The sequence below is a fragment of the Diadema setosum genome, chromosome 19 (assembly GCF_964275005.1).
Source record: "Diadema setosum chromosome 19, eeDiaSeto1, whole genome shotgun sequence".
Taxonomy (NCBI): Eukaryota; Metazoa; Echinodermata; class Echinoidea; order Diadematoida; family Diadematidae; genus Diadema; species Diadema setosum.
The window spans coordinates 10,698,795-10,722,270 of record NC_092703.1 but is presented as its reverse complement, the minus strand read 5'-3'; the positions used below and the strand labels follow the sequence as shown (position 1 = coordinate 10,722,270).

General features: G+C 40.1%; 1 protein-coding gene across 1 annotated transcript; it reads right to left on the bottom strand.

The window, feature by feature from the left end:
• Nucleotides 1-7,218: 7,218 nt before the first annotated feature.
• LOC140242799 (metabotropic glutamate receptor 2-like) lies at nt 7,219-20,746 on the bottom strand. The gene is made up of 4 exons (XM_072322554.1): nt 19,994-20,746; nt 16,451-16,691; nt 8,666-9,816; nt 7,219-8,010 (listed from the first exon to the last, which is right to left on the bottom strand). The coding sequence occupies exons 1-4, from the start codon at nt 20,744-20,746 to the stop codon at nt 7,375-7,377; spliced, it is 2,781 nt and encodes a 926-aa protein (XP_072178655.1). The 3' UTR covers nt 7,219-7,374.
• Between the last annotated feature and the right edge of the window lie 2,730 nt (nt 20,747-23,476).

Genomic DNA, 23,476 nt, shown 5'->3' with positions numbered 1-23,476 from the left:
CATCTACAAACAGACATGGATACACGTGGTTTACATAGTTCATCATCATGAATTCACTGTGAATAGAAATGGCCCTCGCTAGTAGGGAATATTGGGGAATGTGGATATGGAGGGAACTAACAGACAAACCAACGCCGATCTATCACTTGATCTTCATCTTTCCTTGGCGGAGGTAATTAGCAAGTTCCGTGACAAAACAACAACAACAACAACAAATTTAAAGGGGATGCATGGTTAGTAACTGATCAGTGGGAATCAGTGGGAATGCTGGGGGATGATCGTTAACGGCCCGTTAACGATTGCCCCGTCACTGTACAGGCATGCTAACCTGGGAACATTAAACTGCACATTACTTGAATATGAGAACATTCTGAAGCAAATCTATTATTTTCTCACAACAATAGATATATAATCAGGGAGGTGCTATACCTCCCTGATATAATGTACTCTTAAATGAATCCCACAAGGATTGGAACAATCATCCCCAGCATCCCCACTGATTCCCACTGATCACTTACTAGCCAGTCCCCTATAAGTCTTTGCATACGTGCGTATACATGAAGAAGTGGGCATAACGATTCAGAGGGGATAAGAAGATATACAAGTAAAAGCACTGGGACAATGACAGACACACACATCTAAATATATTGTTCGCTTACATCTGCCAGTTGGCAACAATGACCTGTGGAGGAAACGCGGAAATGAAGCTGCAAAAAATAGATTATCTATTAAGGAGAAAAGATTATTGTCATGTCTTTTTTTCCCCAGTGGGAGAGTTTTGATTAGATGAAATCACTTGGATGTGTGGATTGTGACCAATACATCACTTTTCTGTAGAAAATAACAAAGTAAAACTTTAAGAATTCTTTAGTCTATCCTCGCGGCTAAAGTCGACATTGTCTCCATCGTTATTATTGTTCAAAACAGTCTCCAAGTGGTCACTGGATGAGGCGAAATTTTAACGACTGTTCAGCAATTTCTTGAAGAGGAAATACACCCCAAAATGAAAAGAAAGAGGAAAAAAATCCCTACATAACGTTACAAGACAAAATCGGATAAGAATTAGGAAGATATGACATTTTTAAAATGTCACTTTTTTCGGAAATCATTTCTTGACCAGTAATTTTGAATATTCTAATGAGCGAGTTGACGATGTCATGCTGTCACAATCTTTTTTTTTTCATTTACGTGAAATTTTACATGAATTTCGAAATATATATATATTTGTAGCTAATACAGGTGAAAGCATATTTCCATTCCAAAATAAACCAGAGGCAACATTATTATTCTTTTATGTGGTTTTAAGGGAAAATTTATATTTATACACCTGAAATATGAGATTTTTGTCATTTCTGTATATGAAATAGTAAGAAATTGTGAGAGCATGACATCATCAAGTTGCTGATTTCAATATTCATAACGACTGGTCAAGAAGTGTTTTCTGAGAAAATTTTTAGAATTCAGAATGTCATAACTTCTTTCTTTCTCATCCGATTTTGATCATTTTTGCACTGTTCTGCCGGGAGTTTTTCCCCTCTTTCTTATGAAACGTATAAAAATTTGGAGTGGATTTCTTCTTTAAACGAGTCTTCAACGGTTCACTATTTTTTTCCAATTATGATAACACATACCAATCTGTAAACGAAGGCAATATATTGGGGCGATTCTTTCCCCTAATTGCGGAGGTATCAGAAAAAAGGAGTCAAAAACCCTTTATGAATACCACTGAAATGCATGTAGGCCTAGTAAATAGAGATTGCCAGAGAACTAATGAGAGATCGGTGAGAATGGCTGTGCCCACAGTGAGTGCTGGATGATTGTAGGAGAATTTTTACACGGACAATAATTTGACTGCCGATAGGTAGGTCTCAACGCCGATTTATTGGTCGCTCAGAGGTAAGCAAAGAGGAGGTAAGTGCTCTGGATTGGGACGGGGCTCTTGCAATGTCATTGGAAGGCTGATTACGATATGGCGCCACCTATCGAGAGGCTCAAACCAATGGAGGTTTTCATACACAACGCGTCCCTTCAAATACTCGGTAAAGGCCGTGTCACACTAGCCTTGCGTGCGACTTCCGAAGAACATTTTTGCTATCCGGAGGTCCCCGCAGATGACCCGCACATGATAGTACCTAGCATGTATCTCAAAAGTAGTTACCCGGAGGTGCGCACGCTGGCTCTATTTACCCGCTGCCAAAAAAGGCCCTGTCATACCAGCTAAGCGGGCTTATTGCGTATGGGGATTTTTCAGCACGCAGAATAATTTCTGCAGCCGGACAAGGTTTAGGGCGAGTTTGGCGTGGGTATTACATGATAAACGCGTGATACCTAAGTCCTTCTTGCGTGTATTCCGTTGAACTGCATGTTAGGCGCGTGGGTGTCACGTGATAGCTTCATGATAGCTTCTTTTATGTCAGTTACGGGCGACGTACGGGCTCTGCGAAGTACCTGCGCCACAACTGCGTGTTATGCGTACTAGTCGCCTGCGAGGTGAGTGCTAGCCTGAACAATAGGCTGGTTCGAGTGGATGGGCAAACAATCATTTGTCAACTAGCTTTCAAGAAGTGAAGATGCCCCGTAGACGGAAAGTGCACAAGGGCAGAGAACGTCCAGTGGATGGGCAGCCACAAAGCACGGAAGATTCACAGCAAATGCATCAAATTGCTGCTGAAGTCCATTCGGCGGATGAAGTCCTGTCCGAAAGGGACCAGGTAGTCCTCGACGCCACAGAGGACAGAGGACAAAGAAGAGAATGAGCGCAAATGGTACGCACTCTCTTCATATAGGCATAGATCAGCGGGCAACTTACCTACTTCAAGTGGGTCAAATGCCTGTGAATTGCGGCGGCTACGACCCTCCTACGGGTGTTCTGCGTGGAACTCTTCGGGCAATCCTCGCGACTCATCCGGAAATAGTTTTGGTCATGCTCAAAACTTTGCTGCGGGAAAATTGGACTAGCGTGCGCACCTTCGGGCAACTAAGGACGAGATAAGTGCTAGGGTACTGTCAAGTTCGGGCCAACTGCGGAGAGCTCCGGGTAGCAAATTTTCCCGCAAGTCAAGCCGCAAAACTTCCCCAGATACTGTATGACAAGGCCTTGAGCATGCTCAAAACTTGTTCCGGAAGAGTCACGGGAGTTGCCCGTAGAGGTACGCGCAGAACACAAGTAGGAAACCCTTACCGGTAGCACCTTACAGGCAACTCCAAAGCAGGTACTTCGCAATCCCCGTAAGTCGCTCGTAACAGAAAATGGATCGGTTTCAAAGCTCTCACGCGAGTCACACGGAACTCACGCAAGTAGAAGCTAAGTAGCACGCGTCTAGTACTCAGTAAGTAAGAAACAAGTGCGAAAATTGCAAACATTCTTGTCCGCCCGCGGAAAATCTTCTACGTGCTTTAAACTACCTCCTCGCCACAAGCCCGCGTAGCTTGCCCGGACAGGTGTGACACCGCCTTAAGCACTGGTAAGGGACAAAGTTTATTGAAGTAATACATATGACGTATAAGTCTGAATGAATACGAGATAATTTGTGTAGTGATTAGGCCTAGCTCTTTTTTTAAGCCGTTTTATCTTAGTGCTGTTAGTACGTCACCGTTGTATTCGGGAGTCTGTCATAATGTTGTTCTTGTCCGGCGAACAGAAGTGCGTGTAGTGCGTAAACTTTCTTGTATACGCGATGAAGAAGTGCAATATAGATACCAGATTATAGGTTAGCACCCTCAAAGATTTAATACCCTATACAGGTATATAAAGTTTTGATCCATCGTGGACATATTTTTGCGTCCTTGACAGAGGTATTTTATGTCATGAAGAAAGCGCTCGCATATTGTTTCTATCACTACGTATGATATATTCAATTAAGAGGTATTCAAGAGCGCGAGTGCTATGGTAGAGGTTAATCTGCCAGTAATGTTTACATTTTCATAATGGGAGACCTTACCACTCTTTGCCATAATATAGCGTTACTTTGTCGTTTATGCTGTCATTTCGTTATGCTAGTTATGTTTTGTTATGCCATTTTAGGCTCGGCTTTGTCCTGCTTCGTTGTGCCGTTTAATGTCACTATTTTTTTTTTTAATGATATGTTATAACCGCAGGGGATATTGCTATTTCGGAGTCACCGATGCCCACAATTTCGAGCAGAAATTCTCAAGGCAAAGTATATTTATGAAATATTTATGTCATGTTCTGTAATGTTAGTGCTTGAATACAGATCATCTTCCAGTAAATGAAAGTTCATAGACAGAAGGAAGAAAAAAAAAACCTCGTTGAGTAAATTTAACTGTATTTGATGACTGTTAATTCTTGAACATCTAAAGTGGTAAATAATTAGGTACAATTATATCAATTAATATCAAACACACACACAAATAGATAAAATGCGCAATATATAGCGTAACGGAAAGAAATTTAAATACGTCTTACTCATGGCGAAGTAGTAGTATCAGTAGGCCTATCGCAGTAGACTTCTTTCAGTATCGATTACGAGTATGGGTATATGAGTATGAATATGAGAACGAGTATGAGTATGTAAACATAAGAGTATAAGTATGGGTGTTATAGTATTCGTATTATTAAAGTAGTACAAATTTGTAGTATTGGTATTGGTATTCGTATAAATATTCTTATTTGTATTTTTTTATTTGACCAGTGCGCAATTGGCTGTGGTACAAATAACCCCGAATTGTTAAACATCAACACAAAAGACTTGTCCCTTCTTTCTTTAATACTCAATCCGACATTCATATACAGCATTAACAAATTCCCTTGAGGGTTTGGATTGATCTTTCATTGCAACGAAAGAAACCGTTAGGGCACTGTCCACGACATTGCTCATGACAACCCTAAATCACGTCGGGTTTGTTTGTTTGTTTGTTGTTGTTGTTGTTGTTGTATTTTCATGTGAACTTTATCTTCTCATATCTTCTCAATATAAAAAATCGAACTGGTTTATTGACAGCATTGGTTTATCGAAATGGTTTATTCTTTAATACTCAATTTGACATTATGTATTAACAATTCCCTTGAGGGTTTGGATTGCTCTTTCATTGCAACGAAAGAAACCGGTAAAGCACTGTCCACGACATTGCTCATGACAACCCTAAATCACGTCGGGTTTGTTTGTTTTTGTTTTGTTTTTTTGTTTGTTGGTTGGTTTTTTTCCTGTGAACTTTATCTTCTCATATGCGTAACATTTAAAAAAAAAATCGAACTGGTTTATAGACAGCAGAAGTACAAGTAGACGTATAGATGAAGTAAAAAGAAAAAGTACAAGAGCCTATGGGACACCAACAGTTCAAGTACAGACAAAACATGGTAGAAAAAGAAAACAAACCAAAAACAACACCAGCAACATAAAAAAGCAAACAAAATACAAAATTTAGCCTTCTTTTCTTTTATAAATATTACATTTTACATGAAAATTGAGGCAATGTCACTCAAATTGTATACAATGATGATGATTGAAATACGTATATGAAATTATGCTCTTATGATAGCTGCGGATATACGCTAAGTCAGTTATGAGCTTTTTAAAGTCTTGCTGTGATAAAAATCAATCGTTGCAGGTAACATAATTCAAGTGTTATGTGCAAACATAATTATTTATCAGTGCGATGGGACCCTAAAATTGTCATTGAAAATGACTATATTGCACAAACATTACAAAATAGTGGCGAAAAACGAATAATATATAAAATAGTTATTAAGGAATGCGTATAGGGCAAGTTTGTATACTTAATGCGCAGATCCGTGAACAATAATACATTTTCCTCGTGTGATGATAATGAGTAGCGATATCAAATGAAAACCAGACTTGTAAAGAGATTGACTAGAAAGGTATATAAAATTGATGAAACAATTATCAAGGTCTCACACCTGTAAATAAACACAGCATATGTAATCCCGTGGTCAGTTAATTAGGAATCGATTATGATACATTAAACTAACCTGTCTCACTTCAATCCTGAAAATTAATACACATTGTATAACAATAATTATCGGGATTTTATGTTATTTTGGAGTTCGATAATGTGTTTTTCTTTTGCTCAAGTTTATCTTCTTCTTTTTTTTCTCAGAGTTCCTTCAAGAAGACTACGGTTTCACCAAGAAAAAAAAAGAAAATGTATGCGTTTTCTTAATCATTGTCGAAACAACTGCGATGTAGTCCCCTCAAGGAAAGAGAAAAACGTATTACGCGTCAAAACGGGAATTGATTTGAAAATGGGATGAAATTGAATTGAAAAATGGGATACATTTTGTCAAAGAAATCAACCTCATCAACCATAATATCTACAGATCTTTTCTTAGCATTTTCTTTTTTTAGCTGTCCCTTTCTTGTATGACATATTTTGTCACATTCGTTTCAGTATCTCTTTTGAGGAAAAAGTTCTAGTAATGGAGGTTGGGAAGGTCCATTTTGATTACAGTTCATATTGGAGTTTTGACTTGTGATGCTCACATTGCGGGATTGATAATCGTCAAGGCTTCCGAATCCGGTCCTTATGTCTGCCATTGAATATCGAACTATCCGGACTTAAAAACAAGAAAAACAGAGAAATGATAACTTGAGTTTTTTTTTTATCAGATTGTTGTTTGTTGGTTTGTTATTTGTATGCACATGGGTGGGTGTGTATATGATTAAGTGAACGTAAGGTAATTTATGTGTCATGGCGCTTAGCTTTGGAACGGTTTTTGCGTTTTACGTACCATCTTTTATTACAGCTGTATAACTTTTTTGCTGGCAAGCTATCCAATATGTAGAGTATATACGATTATAAGATAAAACTTCGCAAGGGTGTGACAGAGAAAACTTGAAAATCATCCAAGTTTCTCAATACCCTTTTTTGAACGCGTGTGAAGTAAAGATGTCATTTATGATACAAGCTGAAAGATTAAACTTTGCACGGGTGTAACAGAGAAAACTCAATACTAAGTTATCTAAGTTTCTCAATAACCTTCTTCGAACGCGCGCGAAGTCAAGATGTCGTTTATAATACAAGCTACACATTTCTATACCTAATGCAGGCCTCGACACATTTTTCTCTAAAGTTTTGAAATCTGAAATTTTGGTGGCCTGAAATAAAACCAAACGTAACAATCTGTACTTCAAATCTTAGTTGCCCGATTGGGCCACCAAAAGGTAACCGCTTTCGAAATTTCGTGGCCTGACATCAATTTTTAGTTGTCACGGGCCACTGCTAATGTCGAGCCCTATACCTAAAGTTATAGTACGCCAATGACCGCAGGTTCTCAATCCTTTTACATGGCTTCATCCAGACGCAATATCAGTCAATATCCCTGTGAAAGCCCTTGATACTTTGGATATTCAAGCTTTCAAATTCATAAGCAAAGAGCATTATAGGCATTTCTATTCAAAGTCTGGTACTCTCAGTTTGTGTATTGCCGCTGCTAGTTCCGTTTGCCTCCGGGCGTATATCGCTGAACGTGACTTCCTTGGACGCCTTTGATTTGCCCTTAGGCCTTTGCAGAAGGTTCGTCGTACTCGAGCCCACCCGGATGTCTGTACTGCTCGTCGTCCGGGTGCGGGCGCGTTCCTTGTACACCGATGTCGCGGTCCCTGCCAGGGCGCTGCTCACCATGGACGGGACGGCGGGCGTGACGTGGATGACGGCGTAGAGCTTGATGATAAAGACGCAGACGAGGACAAGCATGGAGTTGACGCCCGCCAGGATGGCAGCGTAGAGAAAGCCCTCGAAGGCACGACTCGCCGTGATGTAGGGCACGCAAAAGGCGGCGATCAGGATGCAGCTTCCGAAGGAGGAGAAGGTGATAAAACGAGTCTCGTGGTAGTTGTCCGGAAGGTGACGGGCCAGGATGCTGAAGATGCAACAGAGCAGCAGGAAGGAGATGTTGTAGAGGATGGTGGTCAGCGGCTCGGCCCAAAAGACGTCGCAAGCCATCTGGATGACGAGATCGTCGTTGACCGTGAAGGGATAGGGGATGATGGCTGAAGGTTTCATATACAACCATACCGTTGATATCCCGGCCTAGAGATAAAAGACGAATATATTGCATTTGTATCAATCAAATATTATGATAGGCGTACCAAGTTGCACAGTCATATTATAATGTTGTTCTCTAATACAAAACGATTCCCAGGTAATGATAATGATAACATAGTCTTCTTTATCCAGGTAGCCTCTTCAATTTTGACTGTTCTATAACAGAGGGCCCTGCAATTACTACCCTACAGCGTTGCCAAATAACCATCTATACACCTGGTTCGCAAGAGACATGGTGGGTAAAAATATCTTGTCCAACGATGGAAGCACCGAACTGGATTCGAACCCAGGACTTCCGATTGAGAGTCAGAAGTCTTACCCACTATGCCACAGTCCCCCACTAATGATAACAAACTACCAATGATGTAATGACGATAATGGCACAACGGCACAATGATGAAATGATACTGATCTTACTCATTTGCATGATGCATCCAAATATCTTTAATATGACGTCATCAGGTATCAGGATTATATGCATCAACTGGTGAAATAAACGCAACATAAAAACTTGCCTGTTAACAGGGCGCACAACCTTTTTTTAAATCAATGGCTCAATTATGAAAACGTGTGAGTAAGTATCTAGAGTTTGCGTAAAGTTATTCAATATAACCTGGATGGGAAACGAGGTGCACTATACCTGTCCAAGGACGCCGAAGGCAAAGAGAGTAAGCTGGCAAGGGAGGCTCAGTAAGTGAGCCTCTTCCTGCGAGTCGGTCGCTTTGGCCTTCTTGAAGATGCGGTAGAGGCGCACACTCTTGATAGCAAGGGGGACGTAGATCACTGTGTAACTCAGAGAAGTTGCTAGTCTGGTGAAGGTGCAGACAGGAGCCAGTGGCGGGAAGATCACCGTCAAACCGACAGCGAAAGCGAGGAAGATGCCCACGAGGATGATGAAGAGGAGTACGGGCTCGGAGCGTTGGATGAGGGCATCTTTGATGTTGACGACGAGGAGGATCAAGACAACACAGGCGATGAGGCAACCAAGCGCGGAGACACCGACGAGGCAGGGTCCGAGCCAGCTGTAATACAGAAGCGGGACCAGCTCCACCTGTTGGCACATGGTGTAGCCGCTGGCTGGATCGGGAAGGGCATCTGCAGGACACGGTTTGCATTCGGTAAGGTTGGCCACAACCTCGTCGCGCTCACACTGCTGGCAATTCCAGCAGCAGATGGCCGTATCCTGCACGTGGACCCTTGCGTACTTCGGTGGGCACTCTTCGCTGCAGAAGGACGTGGGTGGCTCTGTGGTATTCCATCCTGCGTCCGTGTAGAAGAGAATATCCGCACCATCCAGCACCAGCCGTTTCTCCTTCTCGCGGGTTTCCCGCCACGAGCCCACGTAGACCGCCTTCAGGTCCCCAGTAGCCGTCATTTGGTAGTTCTCTAGTGCGTATCTGCCTTCCCCGTTACCGTCTGCGGTAAAGCTGAAGTTACCGTTTGCAAGGCTCTCAAAAGACGTCTCCTTTAGGTAAGACAAAAGGCGAGTCCCATTTTGACTCCGGGTCACCAGACAGTATTTCCTGCTCTCTTCGCTGAAGTCCTCACATTCTTTCCTCATCAGAGTGTCCATGGCGTGAGCGAAGGCGTACACCGCGTCCATAACCAGCGTTTCTTGGCTAGGAGTCTGGACCACTGGTTCGCGGCAAGGCAAGTCCTCTAACGCGCACGGGATGTATCTCCTGAAGAACTCGGGCGCCCAAGGGTTGTCTGTATTGTCCGGAACAAGCTGGACGAATTTTTTCTCAAACGCCTCCAGAGTATTTGAGAAGGGAACCGTGGCCAACATTCCTGTACAGAACAAAGCCAAACAAAATCTAATGATTGAAAATGTAATCAACAAGTTCATCTCTTTCTCTTAATGTCATGCATTTTTAAATAGTGGAAGACGCGCTGTGGGCCCTACTTTGTCTTTGTTGAACATAATACACGTACGTTTGTATATGTCTGCTGCTGTAATCAAAGGCATCGTACTCATGCAAAATGTTTAAATCATTACTGATGTATATACACAAATCACGTGATAGGATTAAGTGTTATTCACTCCATCATTCAATTACCATCAAAACAATCGGAATCAGAATTATCATTGTTATTGCTTTCATGATGCACACCATAAGAAGGATTATGATTATGATTGTCATGATTTTTGATGAGCTTCAGGCATGATGAAATATCGGTGCCGATCGGAAAACTCGTCTAAAACTTTCCCTTTTTGCAAAAGCTATAAAATAGCATGGCAAAGTTTTTTTTATCCGGTACATCCATCGATATCAGCTCCCCTCAGGTCAACAGTACTTGATTTTGCGATGGTTCTGCCCTCACTGCACCAACTTAATCCATTTCCTATGAAATCCCCGAATCCCTAGAGTGTCGGAATGGCTCCCGTAGGCAATAGGCTCAGAGGGATGGTATCATGCCTATACAGAAAGAGAGCAATATCATGTCATCAACAAATATGTTATGACAAGCACACTAATGAATTGCAGTCACGGCGCCATCAGGTTGCCATCCGAGCATAAGCTTTTCTGTAGATTATCGGTTGCTATAGATTACTGTTCATAGACGTGAGAAACACGTCTGCTGAAATTAGGGAGGGGGGGGGGGAGGGGGACAACCAAAATTCCCCATTGGTCCGAAGGAGTTTATAGCGGCGATAAAAAGTGACAAGGGCTTCGATCAAAATCCTTGATATTCTTCAAAATTCTAAAATGTTGGTAAATAGAGAGTTTTGTCTTTGTATATTCTCGTTGTTTTTGAATAATTCATCTCATCTCGTTTGCATTAGAAAAAAAAACCAAAGTGAGTAGGTATTTTTATACAATTCAATACAAAAAAAAAAGACATCTCAAGTAGCGTGCAGCCAATTTCCTTCACAAGTATAAAGGTATCAATGCAGACCTTAACTACTTGACAAAGTGTCCGCGGGGAAATAAATATTCTACTCCGTTTCATTTCAAATTGTGCAGTGTCCTGCATAGGTAATCAGCCAAGCTCTATATTGAATCTTTTTCATCCATCGTTTCTATCCCTTCTTTGTGATTTGTCTTCCTCTAAATGAATGCACATGAATTGTGAGTGTATTCAGCGCCATGCGACTAAACAAGCCCCCTCCCCTCCACTCCCCTCCCCTCCCCCAGTATATTGGCGCTCCAAAAATGCACATAAAGATCACCCAAGGCCATAATTGAAAGGGATCGCTGAATTATCATACCTCAGTATTCCCCCACATGATACTACGCGTTGCTGAAACCCACTAACATATCGGCAGGTGTATAGTGAAAGATGAAAGCTTATCATCTGGCGATATTTTCAAATGCGCACCCTCGAAGTTAATTTCAGCTAGCTACGTGGTGTGACATCTGTATAATATCAGTTATTATATTAATTTTTCTCCCTCCCTCCCCTCTCCCTCTCTTTCTTTCTTTCTATACTTGACAGATTGAAAGGACACGCTGATTATTGCTTTGACTCAGAAATGAACGCGGGCGCTGAAAATCAATTTCATTCGATTAACTCAAATAGGCCGATGCAACGGGTGGCGGTTGCGAGATGATCACCTGAGAATATGAATCAAAATCCCAATTGAATGAGAAGGTCAACTTTCATTTTGGCTGTAACGAGTTTCTGTCGCAGGGATTAAAAAAGAATAACACAAAAGGGTCTACACATACACACAGATACACACAATTGTGCAAACACATAAAATCACACGCACGTTGGCGAGAAAGAAAAAAAAAACACCAAATGCCAATCTTTTATCATACCTAATCACTTAGGTCAGGAGGGACGTAAGTGAATAAAACAACGACTGATACACAGAGAGGAGGGAATTCGATAGTCTGCCAAATTAGAAAAGAAAAGCAGAATGAATTTTTTTTTTCTGTTTCCATCAAACAAAAGGCATTGTAACGAAACGAATGCAATGGAACTGCTCGTGTCAATAGAGTCACTTGCCATTACGAAAATTTGGCGCCCGCAAAGCGCAAAAGCGCTGGGCGCACTAAGAATAGCATTTTCTTTGCTTAATTTCGTTTTGTGCTCATTCTCTAACCACATGATTAAGTGATTATAATCCGGTTGCTATGAGCAACTCTGCTCCACCGTGAACTACAACAAAAACATTTTTAATTATTATGCGACAGTTTGTTGTATATGTGAGCCACACAAGTAGCATTACCGTTTTGAATAAATTGTAGCCTTTGTAATAAATATACGTTAACTTTATGAGACAAGGAATAAAAAAAAAAATGGATGATTTGGAGGTCAACCTGTTAGTTGATTTATTTTCAAAGCTCGCAAGTCTTCCATTACATTATTGTGTATGTTTGTGTGTGTTTACAAAAGCGTGTGTGTGTGTGTGTGTGTGTGTGTGTGTGTGTGCTTGTCCATGCAAAGACAATTTTTGTGTGTGTGATTGATCAATATCCTGCGATACAACAATTTTACCTTCTTTCCCGGATGATAATTAAATTTTGATGATTATTACTGGACAGGTTGAGTCACGTTTTGTAGCAGCAGGTCGAGAAACTGCTCCATTGTCCTGATCAATACGTGGCTTTATGATTGTTACAAGAGATTGTGTTAGTTTTAGTTTCAGTTTCAGTTTAAGTTTATTTAGCACCAAGCATAAAGATAATGATTAACGATATCTCTGTATTTGTATCTCATCTTCTACCTTCTTGTTTTAGTGTATGTTCTCTATATCATACTGAACATACACTAAAACAAGATGGTACAAGATGAAATACAATACAGAAAGTTCATAAATCATACAATAATCATACACCTAGAACATTCACAGACTATGTGTATATACTCTTCCAAAAGAAATTGTTTATATTCAATTTTGAAATTATTTATGGATTTTGACGTTTTGATTTCTCTGTAGGGATAAAATACCATGTATAAGGACCTTGATATATAACCGAATTTTTCAAAAAAAAAATGATATATACAAATATGGTATAGATGATAGTTCGAGAATTTCTAGTTCTGTAATTATTTTTTCCGGTTCAGCGAAAAATTGTCTAAAAGGGATTCTGGACGTAACTTTTTGTAACATAAATGCATAATATACCCAACTGTAAAAGCTGAATATCTTCATAAGATTGCAGTTTTTGCGTTTTATACAAACGAAAGATTGGTTATTATAAAAGCAATCTGAATAATCTACAACGTGTTGGACTCAATAATGTTTTGATAGTAGTCTGTTGGTAGAAATTGTTGTTCCTTTCAACATCAAAAACTATCAATCGTCTGTAATGGCGCGCTGCACTATAACACCCATGTATGGCCCGAATTCACGAAGGTGGTACAAACAAAACCATGGTTTAAACCATGGACAAAAACCATGGAGCGCCAAGTGTCGCACGGATTATTTCGTTACGAAATTGGTCATTTCGTCGATAAAATGACAGGTTTCGTTAACGAAATTATCATTCCGTGGACGAAATGTTCCTTTAGTTACAAAATGTTGTCATTTTGTTACAAAATAATAATTTCATCGACGAAATGACTGATCTCGTGACGAAATATTCCATGCGACACTTGGCGCTCCATGGTTTAAACCATGGTTTCATTTGTACCACCTTCGTGAATTCGGGCCATACAGTCTATTTGTCCATGACGTACCACATTCCATGTCTATTATAAATGTGAAACACGTGCTCTCGTTTGTGATCTTGTACCTCCTTTTTATTCTTTCTTTACACTTCGTCTTTTGCTTCCCTTCCTTGGATAATAGGGTCTATACCCTCCCTGTGCTTCCACAGATCTTTCACCTGCTTTTTCACTGTCATGCTTAATATTATGTTGTTGTTGTTTTTAAAGATACACTTGGATGTGTGCGTTCGGCAGTGCTTTTACGAAACACAGCCGCGTTGTGTCCTGAAGCGAAAGTACTGCAAAGAACATGATGAATCATGTAACTTAAAGGGATCGTACAGTTTTGGTTGAGACCTAATTTCAGGTTTCTAACATTTTTTGGTGAGATAATGAGAAACCTCTTATGAAATATGAAAGAGCATGTAATTCTATGAGGAATTCAACGTTTATTTGATGAAAATTGGTTTCGAAATTGCTGAGATATCCAAAAAAGAGCGATTCTAATAAAGTGTGGGACCCACACTTTATTGCGATCGTCTTGTTTTACTTTGTTTTTGGATATTTCAGTCATTCCAAACCCGATTTTCATCAAATAAACTTTGAATTCCTCTTAAAATGGTATGCTCTGTACTATATCATAAGTGTTTTCTTGGTATCTCGCAAAAAGTTAAAAGCCCAATTCTCATCTCCACCAGCACTGTATCATCCCTTTAATATGACAAGGAACATAAAAATAACACAGAGACAGAAGAGAGAGAGGGAGAGAGAGAAGCAACATGTAACTGAACTTCAAATGTACGAGGGATTTTGTGTTCACCTTCGACATACTATTGTGCCCTCAAGTGATGTGTATCATTCCTATAACTTCCGTCGGCCGTCACTACGATATTAAAGGGGAAAATCCATTCAAAATATAAGTTAGTCTGATAAGAAAGAGTAAAATATTACGAGTTCAACAGTAAAATTTTGATCGAAATCGGGTGAAAAAGAAGGAAGCTATGACATTTTGAAATTTCGCTAATTTTTCAGGAAACAGTTCTTGAACGGTCAATATGAATATGCAAATGGCAAAGTGAGCGTGTCATTCCCTCACAACTTGCCATATAGTTTGTACATACAATTTTGAAATTTCCAGTTTTTCATTCAAACACAATATTATGCCCGAGGCTCAAATCCTGGTATATCTTACTGATCACTATTCTGAAATTATTCAACCAGGAATAACATCATATTTTAAACTTCAATAACAGAAACAGTGAATTTTCATCAATTTTTGTACATGATCAATGGAAGATTGTAAGGTTATGACATGTTATCTCACTCATTTGCATATTCATATCCACTGTACGAGAATTGTTTTGCAGAAGTTAGTAAAACTTCAAAATGTCATATAATATAACTTCCTTTTCTTTCATCCGATTTCAGTCAACTTTTTACCGTTGAATTCGTAACATATTACTCCTTTTTTTTTATTAGACTAACTTATTTTTGGACTATATTTCTCCTTTATAAATGACAGATGATTTAGACATTTAAAAAAATCATTTGACAGGGATTCTTTATTTTCTGTCTTTTGCCTTCCTTGCGCATTATGTGTTTTTAATGCAACACTGCTTGATATTTTCAAATATACTATAAATAAAACCCGTGATCTCTTACTTGATCGTGGCATGCTTACATTATAATCTTATCTGGAAGCCTTTCTTTTCCAGCAGAATGCTTATGATGTACAACATACGCAATTCACATAAAAATATATTGAATTATTTGTAAAGGTAATCTTAAATCAGGGAAATACACAATATTATTGGTTCTTATGTTTATGACTTTCCTTGCCACCAAGGATTGCTCAGATCTCCGTTGCATCTAAACACGAAGGCCATAAGACAGTGTTCCCATCGAAGCAGTTTCAAAGACAAACGCAAGCTACATCCCCTTACACACACACACACACACACACACACACACACACACACACATTTCCTTGATTTTTTTCTCTCTCTCGCCAGAACCACCTTTCGTGACCCTCTGTAATCAATATCATATCTTGTGTGTGTGTTTTCCCGACATTGATGAGTATGTTATGCATATTGAAGAGCATGTATATCAAGGTGATGAGAGACGGTAAGTGTTTGATGAGAATCTGAGGCGGCACCGCGCGGCAAACAGACGCTCGTGAGAATGCAAACGGCATCGAAATTTGTACGCCTGTACACTTGAGTGTGCGGGAGAGAATTCGAGAGAAAAAGTGAGGGAGATTGCCAAAAGCACTAGATGGATTGTTTTTGAGGGAATGGAAGCGCTAACTCACTCTCCCACCTTGCAGTATACCAACCTGACGAACAGCCAATGTAGCTCTATCAGTAGGCCTATTAGTACATATCTATAACACATTATGCGTGCATGCATTGCCTCTTTGATAGTGTGTGAATTAGAAATGGTCGGACGTGGAAATAAGAGTAAAGGTTTTCATGGAGAGGGAATGAAACAGTCAAATGATCTAAGAAGTTTCTCATATATAAAATTTTGAGAACAAGCTACATATTCATGTGATAACATTTATAGGCTAACACGCGCGAGATGTCGGTGTGTTTGATAAGGCCCTATATTATGCGTTCTTCAGCAGTGTTATGGTGTCACTGAAATTGTCGTTTCCTTACTTCTACAAGGAGATTGAAAGGAATATTTTACTCATTTCCATGTGCACTGTGATTTTCTACGCAATGCAAGCATCATTATTATTATTTAAATGATTCTCCAAATGCATGTAACTTGCGAAGCCTATAAGAATTGTTTATTATGAACTCTAGGATTTTACCGACTGCTGCTGTCTCCAGATTCAACGCCTGAAACATCTCGGCTCCAATGTTTCCTACGGCGTCGCTGACGACCCAGGTGAACGCGCTGGTGATCGCCCCCCTCAGCGACGCCTCGAATATTTTCCTGGCGCCCTGAGCGTGGGTGAAGAGGACGACGGCCTTCGCTCGCTGATACTGATCCGACAGCAGCTGCAGGTAGATTTCATCGTACACGGCTGCGTCGGCGTCTTCGTCGAGTGCCTGTGATGACGACAGAATAAAAGTCGGGATCTATGATCACCATTTCGGTGATATCACGATAACAGACTAGACCGAGAGCGACAAAATCGGCTAAATTCATGGTCTCTCGCATAGATGCTCTTGTCTATTTTCAAGAGATGATTTCATTTAAAGCATTAAAAAATCATTTTAATCATTTAAAACAACAGAATAGTAAAATCAAGTTAATAGAACAGTAAGAGTTTCATTTAAAAAAAAAACAGAAAAATGAAAGAAGTTGAAGATAACTACATGTAACGTGACTATTTTGGTCACAATCACAAATGCAAATTGATGTCGTGATGACATATAATTCCTGCCCTCTGTTATGAATGTCAACTTGTATATGGATTGGGGATCCTCTTCAATTCATTTTGATTATCCGTCAAGTCAACAAATCATGCACCTGCATACCCAGACTTTATAACCGTTTGTTTGCGAGATTCTGAAATCTGCTCAGACTCTTCTCAGAGCTCAACAGGCTGATGTAGACAATGGAGTTAGTGGCATTTTGATATATACATGTCATGTCATGAAGTTCTACAGATTTTGGAACATTTTGATATCGAAATAATATGAACTACACTGGACAGCAAAAGAAAGTACCCACTTCTGTCAAAGGCCGCATATAAAAATTCACCACCTAGAAATAAACAATTTTGGTACACAGGTATGCTGCAATATCCATTTGTAATCACATACCCAATGCAAGTTATTATCTTTATTACAAAGAAAAAAAGATGACATGCACAGCATCTTGGTCAATGAATCAAAAGTCCCACACAACAGCACTTTCCACCATGCAAAAATGGCCACTGAATGGATAACATTTTTAAACAACCAATATGTCAAATGAACATCTGTTTTGTCAAAATGATGTTAATGAGTGTATTCTGTATTTAGGGATGCTACCCTTCCTGATTATGCTAATTCTCAGAATAAAATCAGTTAGCTCTTCAGACTGGACATTACTTTGCTCTGGTCTAAGCAAGCTTCCATTAGAAAATTATGCCACGTCTTGTACGGCTTGTGAGGCTCATTCTGTTACATTTTGTGATTTTTGATTCAGTGACCAAGATGCTGTGCATGCCATTTTTTTCTTTGTAATAAAGATAATCACGTGCTATTGGGTATGTGATTACTAATGGATATTGCAGCATACCTGTGTACAAAAATTGTCTATTTCTAGGTGGTGAATTTTTGTGTGCAGCCTTTGACAGAAGTGGGTACTTTCTTTTGCTGTCCAGTACATAAGAAAAATGAAAACCTAACATTGCAGATTAAAGGGGATGCATGGCTAGTAACTGATCAGTGGGAATCAGTGGGAATGCTGGGGATGATTGTTCCAATCCTTGTGGGATTCATTTAAGAGTACATTATGTATCTATTGTTGTGTGAAAATTATTTGCTTCAGATTAGTCTCATATTCAAGTAATGTGCAGTTTAATCTCCCCGTCACTGTACAGGCATGCTAACCTGGAAACATTAAACTGCACATTACTTGAATATGAGACCATTCTGAAGCAAATAATTTTTCACACAACAATATATACATACTGTACTCTTAAATGAATCCCACAAGGATTGGAACGATCATCCCCCAGCATTCCCACTGATTCCCACTGATCAGTTACTAGCTATCCCCTTTAAATGCGAATCAACAATGGGGTACGTTATTACAATCATGCACGTGATTCGCCAGGTTTATGAAAGTCGAATACTTTTTAACAAAGGGAAAGGGGTCATGCAGAACATGAATTAAACAATTTCCTTTCAGACTGGACGTGTTTCGGTTGGAATGATCAAACGTAAAGTGAAACTTTTAGGAATTCGAGGTTAGTAGCTGGGTCACTTAATTGATTACCTGGGTCTCAATGTGAGAGAAGTCATCCTTAAACGATAATATCTCGAGCTACATTTAACAAAGTACTTTAACGAAATCCCTGCCAGTAACAAGAGAATAACGTAACTGCAATGATATTCTTAGCTTCAGACATATCTTTTAGTATGTTTGCATGTTCGTTCGTTTGTTTAATTTTCCATCTATTAAAGAAGATGGCTGGATAGCCCATCTCTTTTAGCTGGTTTCCATGGGGTCCAGTTTTATGTGAGGCGGGACTACTCCACCGGGCTATGCACCCTGTTTTTTTCGATGAATGAATGAAGCGGGATCTTTTACGTGCATGAGTTGTGACTCGCTCACACACGGGTGCTCCACTTATAATGTCCTATTCGAGGAATAGAGTGTTCTGTCTCTTACTATATAGATGCGACGGTAAAATTGTACATACAGTATTGCTCAGATAGACTCGGGAATCGAACCCGGGTCCTTTGGATCTGGAGACAGACGCGCTACCGACTGAGCCAAGTGACCGCCCTAGTCTAATTATCACTTCAAGCATCCAGGCTTCAAGCTCTTGCGGTGCATTAGAATAATGTGTAATTTTGGCGCCTTACGAATTCATGATCGGTATGGTTATCATATTACTTTTATGATATTATACTCGTTCATCACTATAATTTGATTGCATTCGTGTTATACAGCATCACAGGTGCGCTGCTGCCCGGTACTGGTCACGTCATGGCACAATGATGATGATAATTACTATAATTTAAAATAGGGTAATTTCTCTTGTGTGGGAATTCACATATTACGAGCATCCACGAGTAAATTGTAACAGAACGGTCACGCGACAAACTTGCACCCTTGTCTGTAGCCTTATGTCAAGTCACAAGACGGAAAATAAAGCTTGGTAAATCGATACGTGATGACTACTAGTGAGCAGCAATAGCATAGCTTTCATAGAAATGTAGAATATATATTTTGATATAATACTGTAATTATTGTTACTATCATTACTCTAATTAAATACTAAACATAATTTAATATAACAATATAATTCATATTTTCATGATCTCAAATTTTCTGGTCTTGGCGCTTTGATTAGATTTTCATTTCATTACATTACATCCCACTGTATACTGAAGTATATCTTTCTGAGTCCATTATGATAAAGTGGAAGGGAAAGACAAAGTAGCGTTTGATGTTGGTGCGAATAACCCAGACTTAGGGGAAATAAGTGAAACAAATGCCTTAGTACTCCTTTTCTAGCATCTTTTTTTTAGCTTTTCCTTCAAGATTTGACAGTCCTCACAAATTTTGCAATCCCCAGATAATGAAAACCATCCTTTACCTTCTCTTTTACCACCTGCATTACAGTGACTTTTTAAGACTAACCAACTTCCCAAGAGTTCAACCAAGGCAACTAAGGACTATTTCTCACCTCGAAATAGGCCGTGCATATCCCAGCCTGCTGCGTCTGCTCTCTGAACGAATCATAGGCACTCTGGCCGTACTCGTCGTCGGAGTAGAGGAAGGACACGTAGCTCCATCCGAAGTGGAGAATGATGTCGACGATGACGCTGACCTGGTGCCGATCTGGAGGCACGGTACGCAGGAAGTACGGGAAGGAGGCCCTGTTGCTCAGGGTGTCGCTGGTCGACAGGTAGCTGATTTGCGGCGTTTCGTACAGGCCCATCAGCGTTGCCGTCTGCATGCTGGCTTCGCTTCGCTCGGCGCCCACCAGTCCGACCAAGGCCGTGCCGGAACAGCATGTCGACATTGTTTCTGTGGCTTCGACGACTCCTGAGTATTTAGTTTCGCACCCTCCCGACGGTGTGACAATGGGATCGCTCTCCGCCACGTTCACACATGAGCAGATTTCGCCGCTGCGATCCGGGATGAAATTCATCGACCGTCCCAGAGCGACGACATCGTAGAAACAAGTATCGTAGATCTCGAAACCGATGTTGACACCGGGAAGAAGAGTTTCATCCGCGTTGATGCGGTCGATGGCGTACGTCATCGCTTCGACCCGCTTCAGGGTCTGGAATTCTCGCAGGATGCGGCAGGCGTTGGCGTTCCTCGTCGTGTAGTGCAGGCCGAACAGGCCCCCGAGCACGACATCGCCGCTCCTGCGGTAGACGATTTCGGGCTGAGGACCCTCGCATCGCGAGAGGTACACCATGGTTGCCATGGCAACACAAGCAGTTATCGCCGGAAGACGATTCATCATGAACGGCTGGCAGATGACGCTGCAAATCCGGCGCAAACAAAAGGAATCAATGCGACGAGGTATCAGTGGGCAAAGAGTAGACACATCACCACTCACAAAGACCCACTTCCTCACATCAGACAATTATTAGATGTGAATGATGATCGTTGTGGGATGAGGCAGAAACTCGCCTGATGAGAACTCATATCAGGAGTCAATTGATTTCATGTCAGTGTGTGTTTAGACAGTAATGCCATCTCCATTTGATCTCTGTCGTAGCATATCTCACTTTCAGATATTTTGAATTGATTTTCCTGTAGACACGAAATGTAAAGGTAGAGTGGAAGAAAAGTAAACGACAAGAAAGATAACGCTTACTGCGCCTTTGAATAAAGTCTCTTTGCACGATCATATCCACAGCAACGAGCAATCACACACACACACACAACCACACACGCACACACATACATACACACACACACACACGCACACATACAGCATAAAATTAATGCACATAATAATAATAATCTTGCTCTGCTTGTTATAAACAACGACATCCCCATGTCGGCTGCCATGCTCAATGCGTATCGTCATGATTAATCTATTAGCGCGTATATGTATATTTGCAATCCATAATCCGCAGCTATATAGATTGATTTCGATACGTAATACGACGGGTGACGTGTGACGGTGACAAATCGAAAGGGTATTTTGCTAATTGTTGTTTTTTTGCGGGGAGATTTTCATCTTCAGAGTGAAGTCTTCTACATGTAGCAGCAGCGCTGGTCTCTCATCGATTGCACTAGAACAAATATTTGATTTAGAAAGATGGGCCAACACAGATCCATTTCATTCATCAACACTGTCTTCTGTTAAAGGGACCTCAGCATGCTCAGTGAATACAATCACATTGAAACAATCACAGTATTTTCTCTTGATAGATTGGTACACTTTCAGAATTCCACTTGCGACAGCAGCAGCCACACGAAACGAAAACAGCCACAATATTGAAGTAGTTTTTAAACTTGAATGATATGGGGATAAACTGCGATATACCAGTGGTGTGTTTTAACCCTTTCTCTGCCAATGAGTCAAATATATGCACAAATTTCGCACACACAAACCTATATGGACGGAGAATTCATGTGGCAAACAGACGGTTAAAGTAATATCTCGCGTGTTTAGTGTTGATTATTAGAGGCAAACATAGCAGTATGATTTAAGTGGAGGCTTAATGCAAATTTCTTCATTAGGTATTTTCATGAAATCATCAAAATTCTCACAGGAAATATACGAGATTTGACTTGAACGCAGCCAATTCAAGACTGCTTGTCTGACTGTAAATATCGCTATACATGTACCGCGTTTTCACCCGCAGCATTCATCAAGCGATTGAATCATATACTAATAGTATTATAGAATGCTGTCTGAACAAATGATTTGGTTGTACCATGATTATATCGCACAGATTACGTTCTGAAGTGCATTACGTCCATATAATTCAGGAGAAATCTAATTCTTTACATTGGCATAAGAATATGGTCAGCACACATTGGTTTGCTACATTGGATTGCACGCAGAAATTAGTTCTTGATCTGCCGACATGGAACATACAATAGAACTGAGAAGGTATTAACATGATCAACGCTCCAAATAGTATAGGCTATTCTCAAAACGTGGAAATCCCGATTAAAAGATTCATATGCATAATGTCTGTCGATCTGACTGTGTTTATGTATGTATGTTGGTATATGTATACATGTATATATTTACTTATTTATCTATTCATTCATTCATTCATTCATTTAATCACTTCTAATGGGGCGAACAGAAGTGAACATGAGAAATTGTTCGTTAGAATGAAGAGAAATGATTATGAATATGATAAAGAATATGGAACGTTCTACCTAATCATCATGTCATTATATTGTGAGACTTAAAAAAAACCCCACACGAACAAAAACAACATGCCTATATCAAGCATATCATAAAAACCTAATTCTATAGGGTTCTATAGGGTTCGAGAGCAATCGACAACCCAAATTTGTAAGAAAAATGTATAAGAAAGATGACTATTTACAATTTGCCAGACCAATACGTATCGAATAAAATGTGTCATCAGTAAGACGTATAGCCGGGTTGTCTATACACATATACATGTAAATGCTTACTGCGTTCGTGTTCTAAAAGTGACAGATCACAAGTTTACGGTCGATGTGACAATAGAAGTATGTACACACGTACCTTGCTCCACTATCAAACTGTTACGACACTTTTCTTTACAAGAAGCCGCGGGGATGATATCATATTTACTACACCTGTTAATTTTACGGAGAGTGGGTACATAACAAATAAGTCTATAAAGCATTTTGGAAAAACTTACCGTGTGCTTATGCTGTCGAATGCGATGACATTGCTCCCAAAGCTATTTACTTTTCTTTCCAGTGACAACTAACATATTGTGTAGCCTCAAGACGTAACTCATATTAACTGCAGTGTGTGATACGGAGCCTTGATAAACCCATGACTCAAGTTCTACGGACGGAGTTACGATGGCACCTGCATTCTTGGACTTTGGAGTGTGGCCCAGAAGGAGATAACGACTATGTAAACGTCTAATTTGTGTCGGTCTATAGTAATCCTCGAATTAACTTGTCCAAACATTGATGGGGGTAATAATCGCCGTTCAGAGCCCCATAACTTGCCCGTACC

Coding starts and splice junctions, on each gene's coding strand:
- LOC140242799 (XM_072322554.1), bottom strand. CDS start 20,746: ATGGCAACCATGGTGTACCTCTCGCGATGCGAGGGTCCTCAGCCCGAA. Junction 16,692..19,993: donor TATGCACGGCCTATTTCGAG/GTGAGAAATAGT, acceptor TCGTCATCACAG/GCACTCGACGAAGACGCCGA. Junction 8,011..8,665: donor CCTTCGGCGTCCTTGGACAG/GTATAGTGCACC, acceptor TTTTATCTCTAG/GCCGGGATATCAACGGTATG.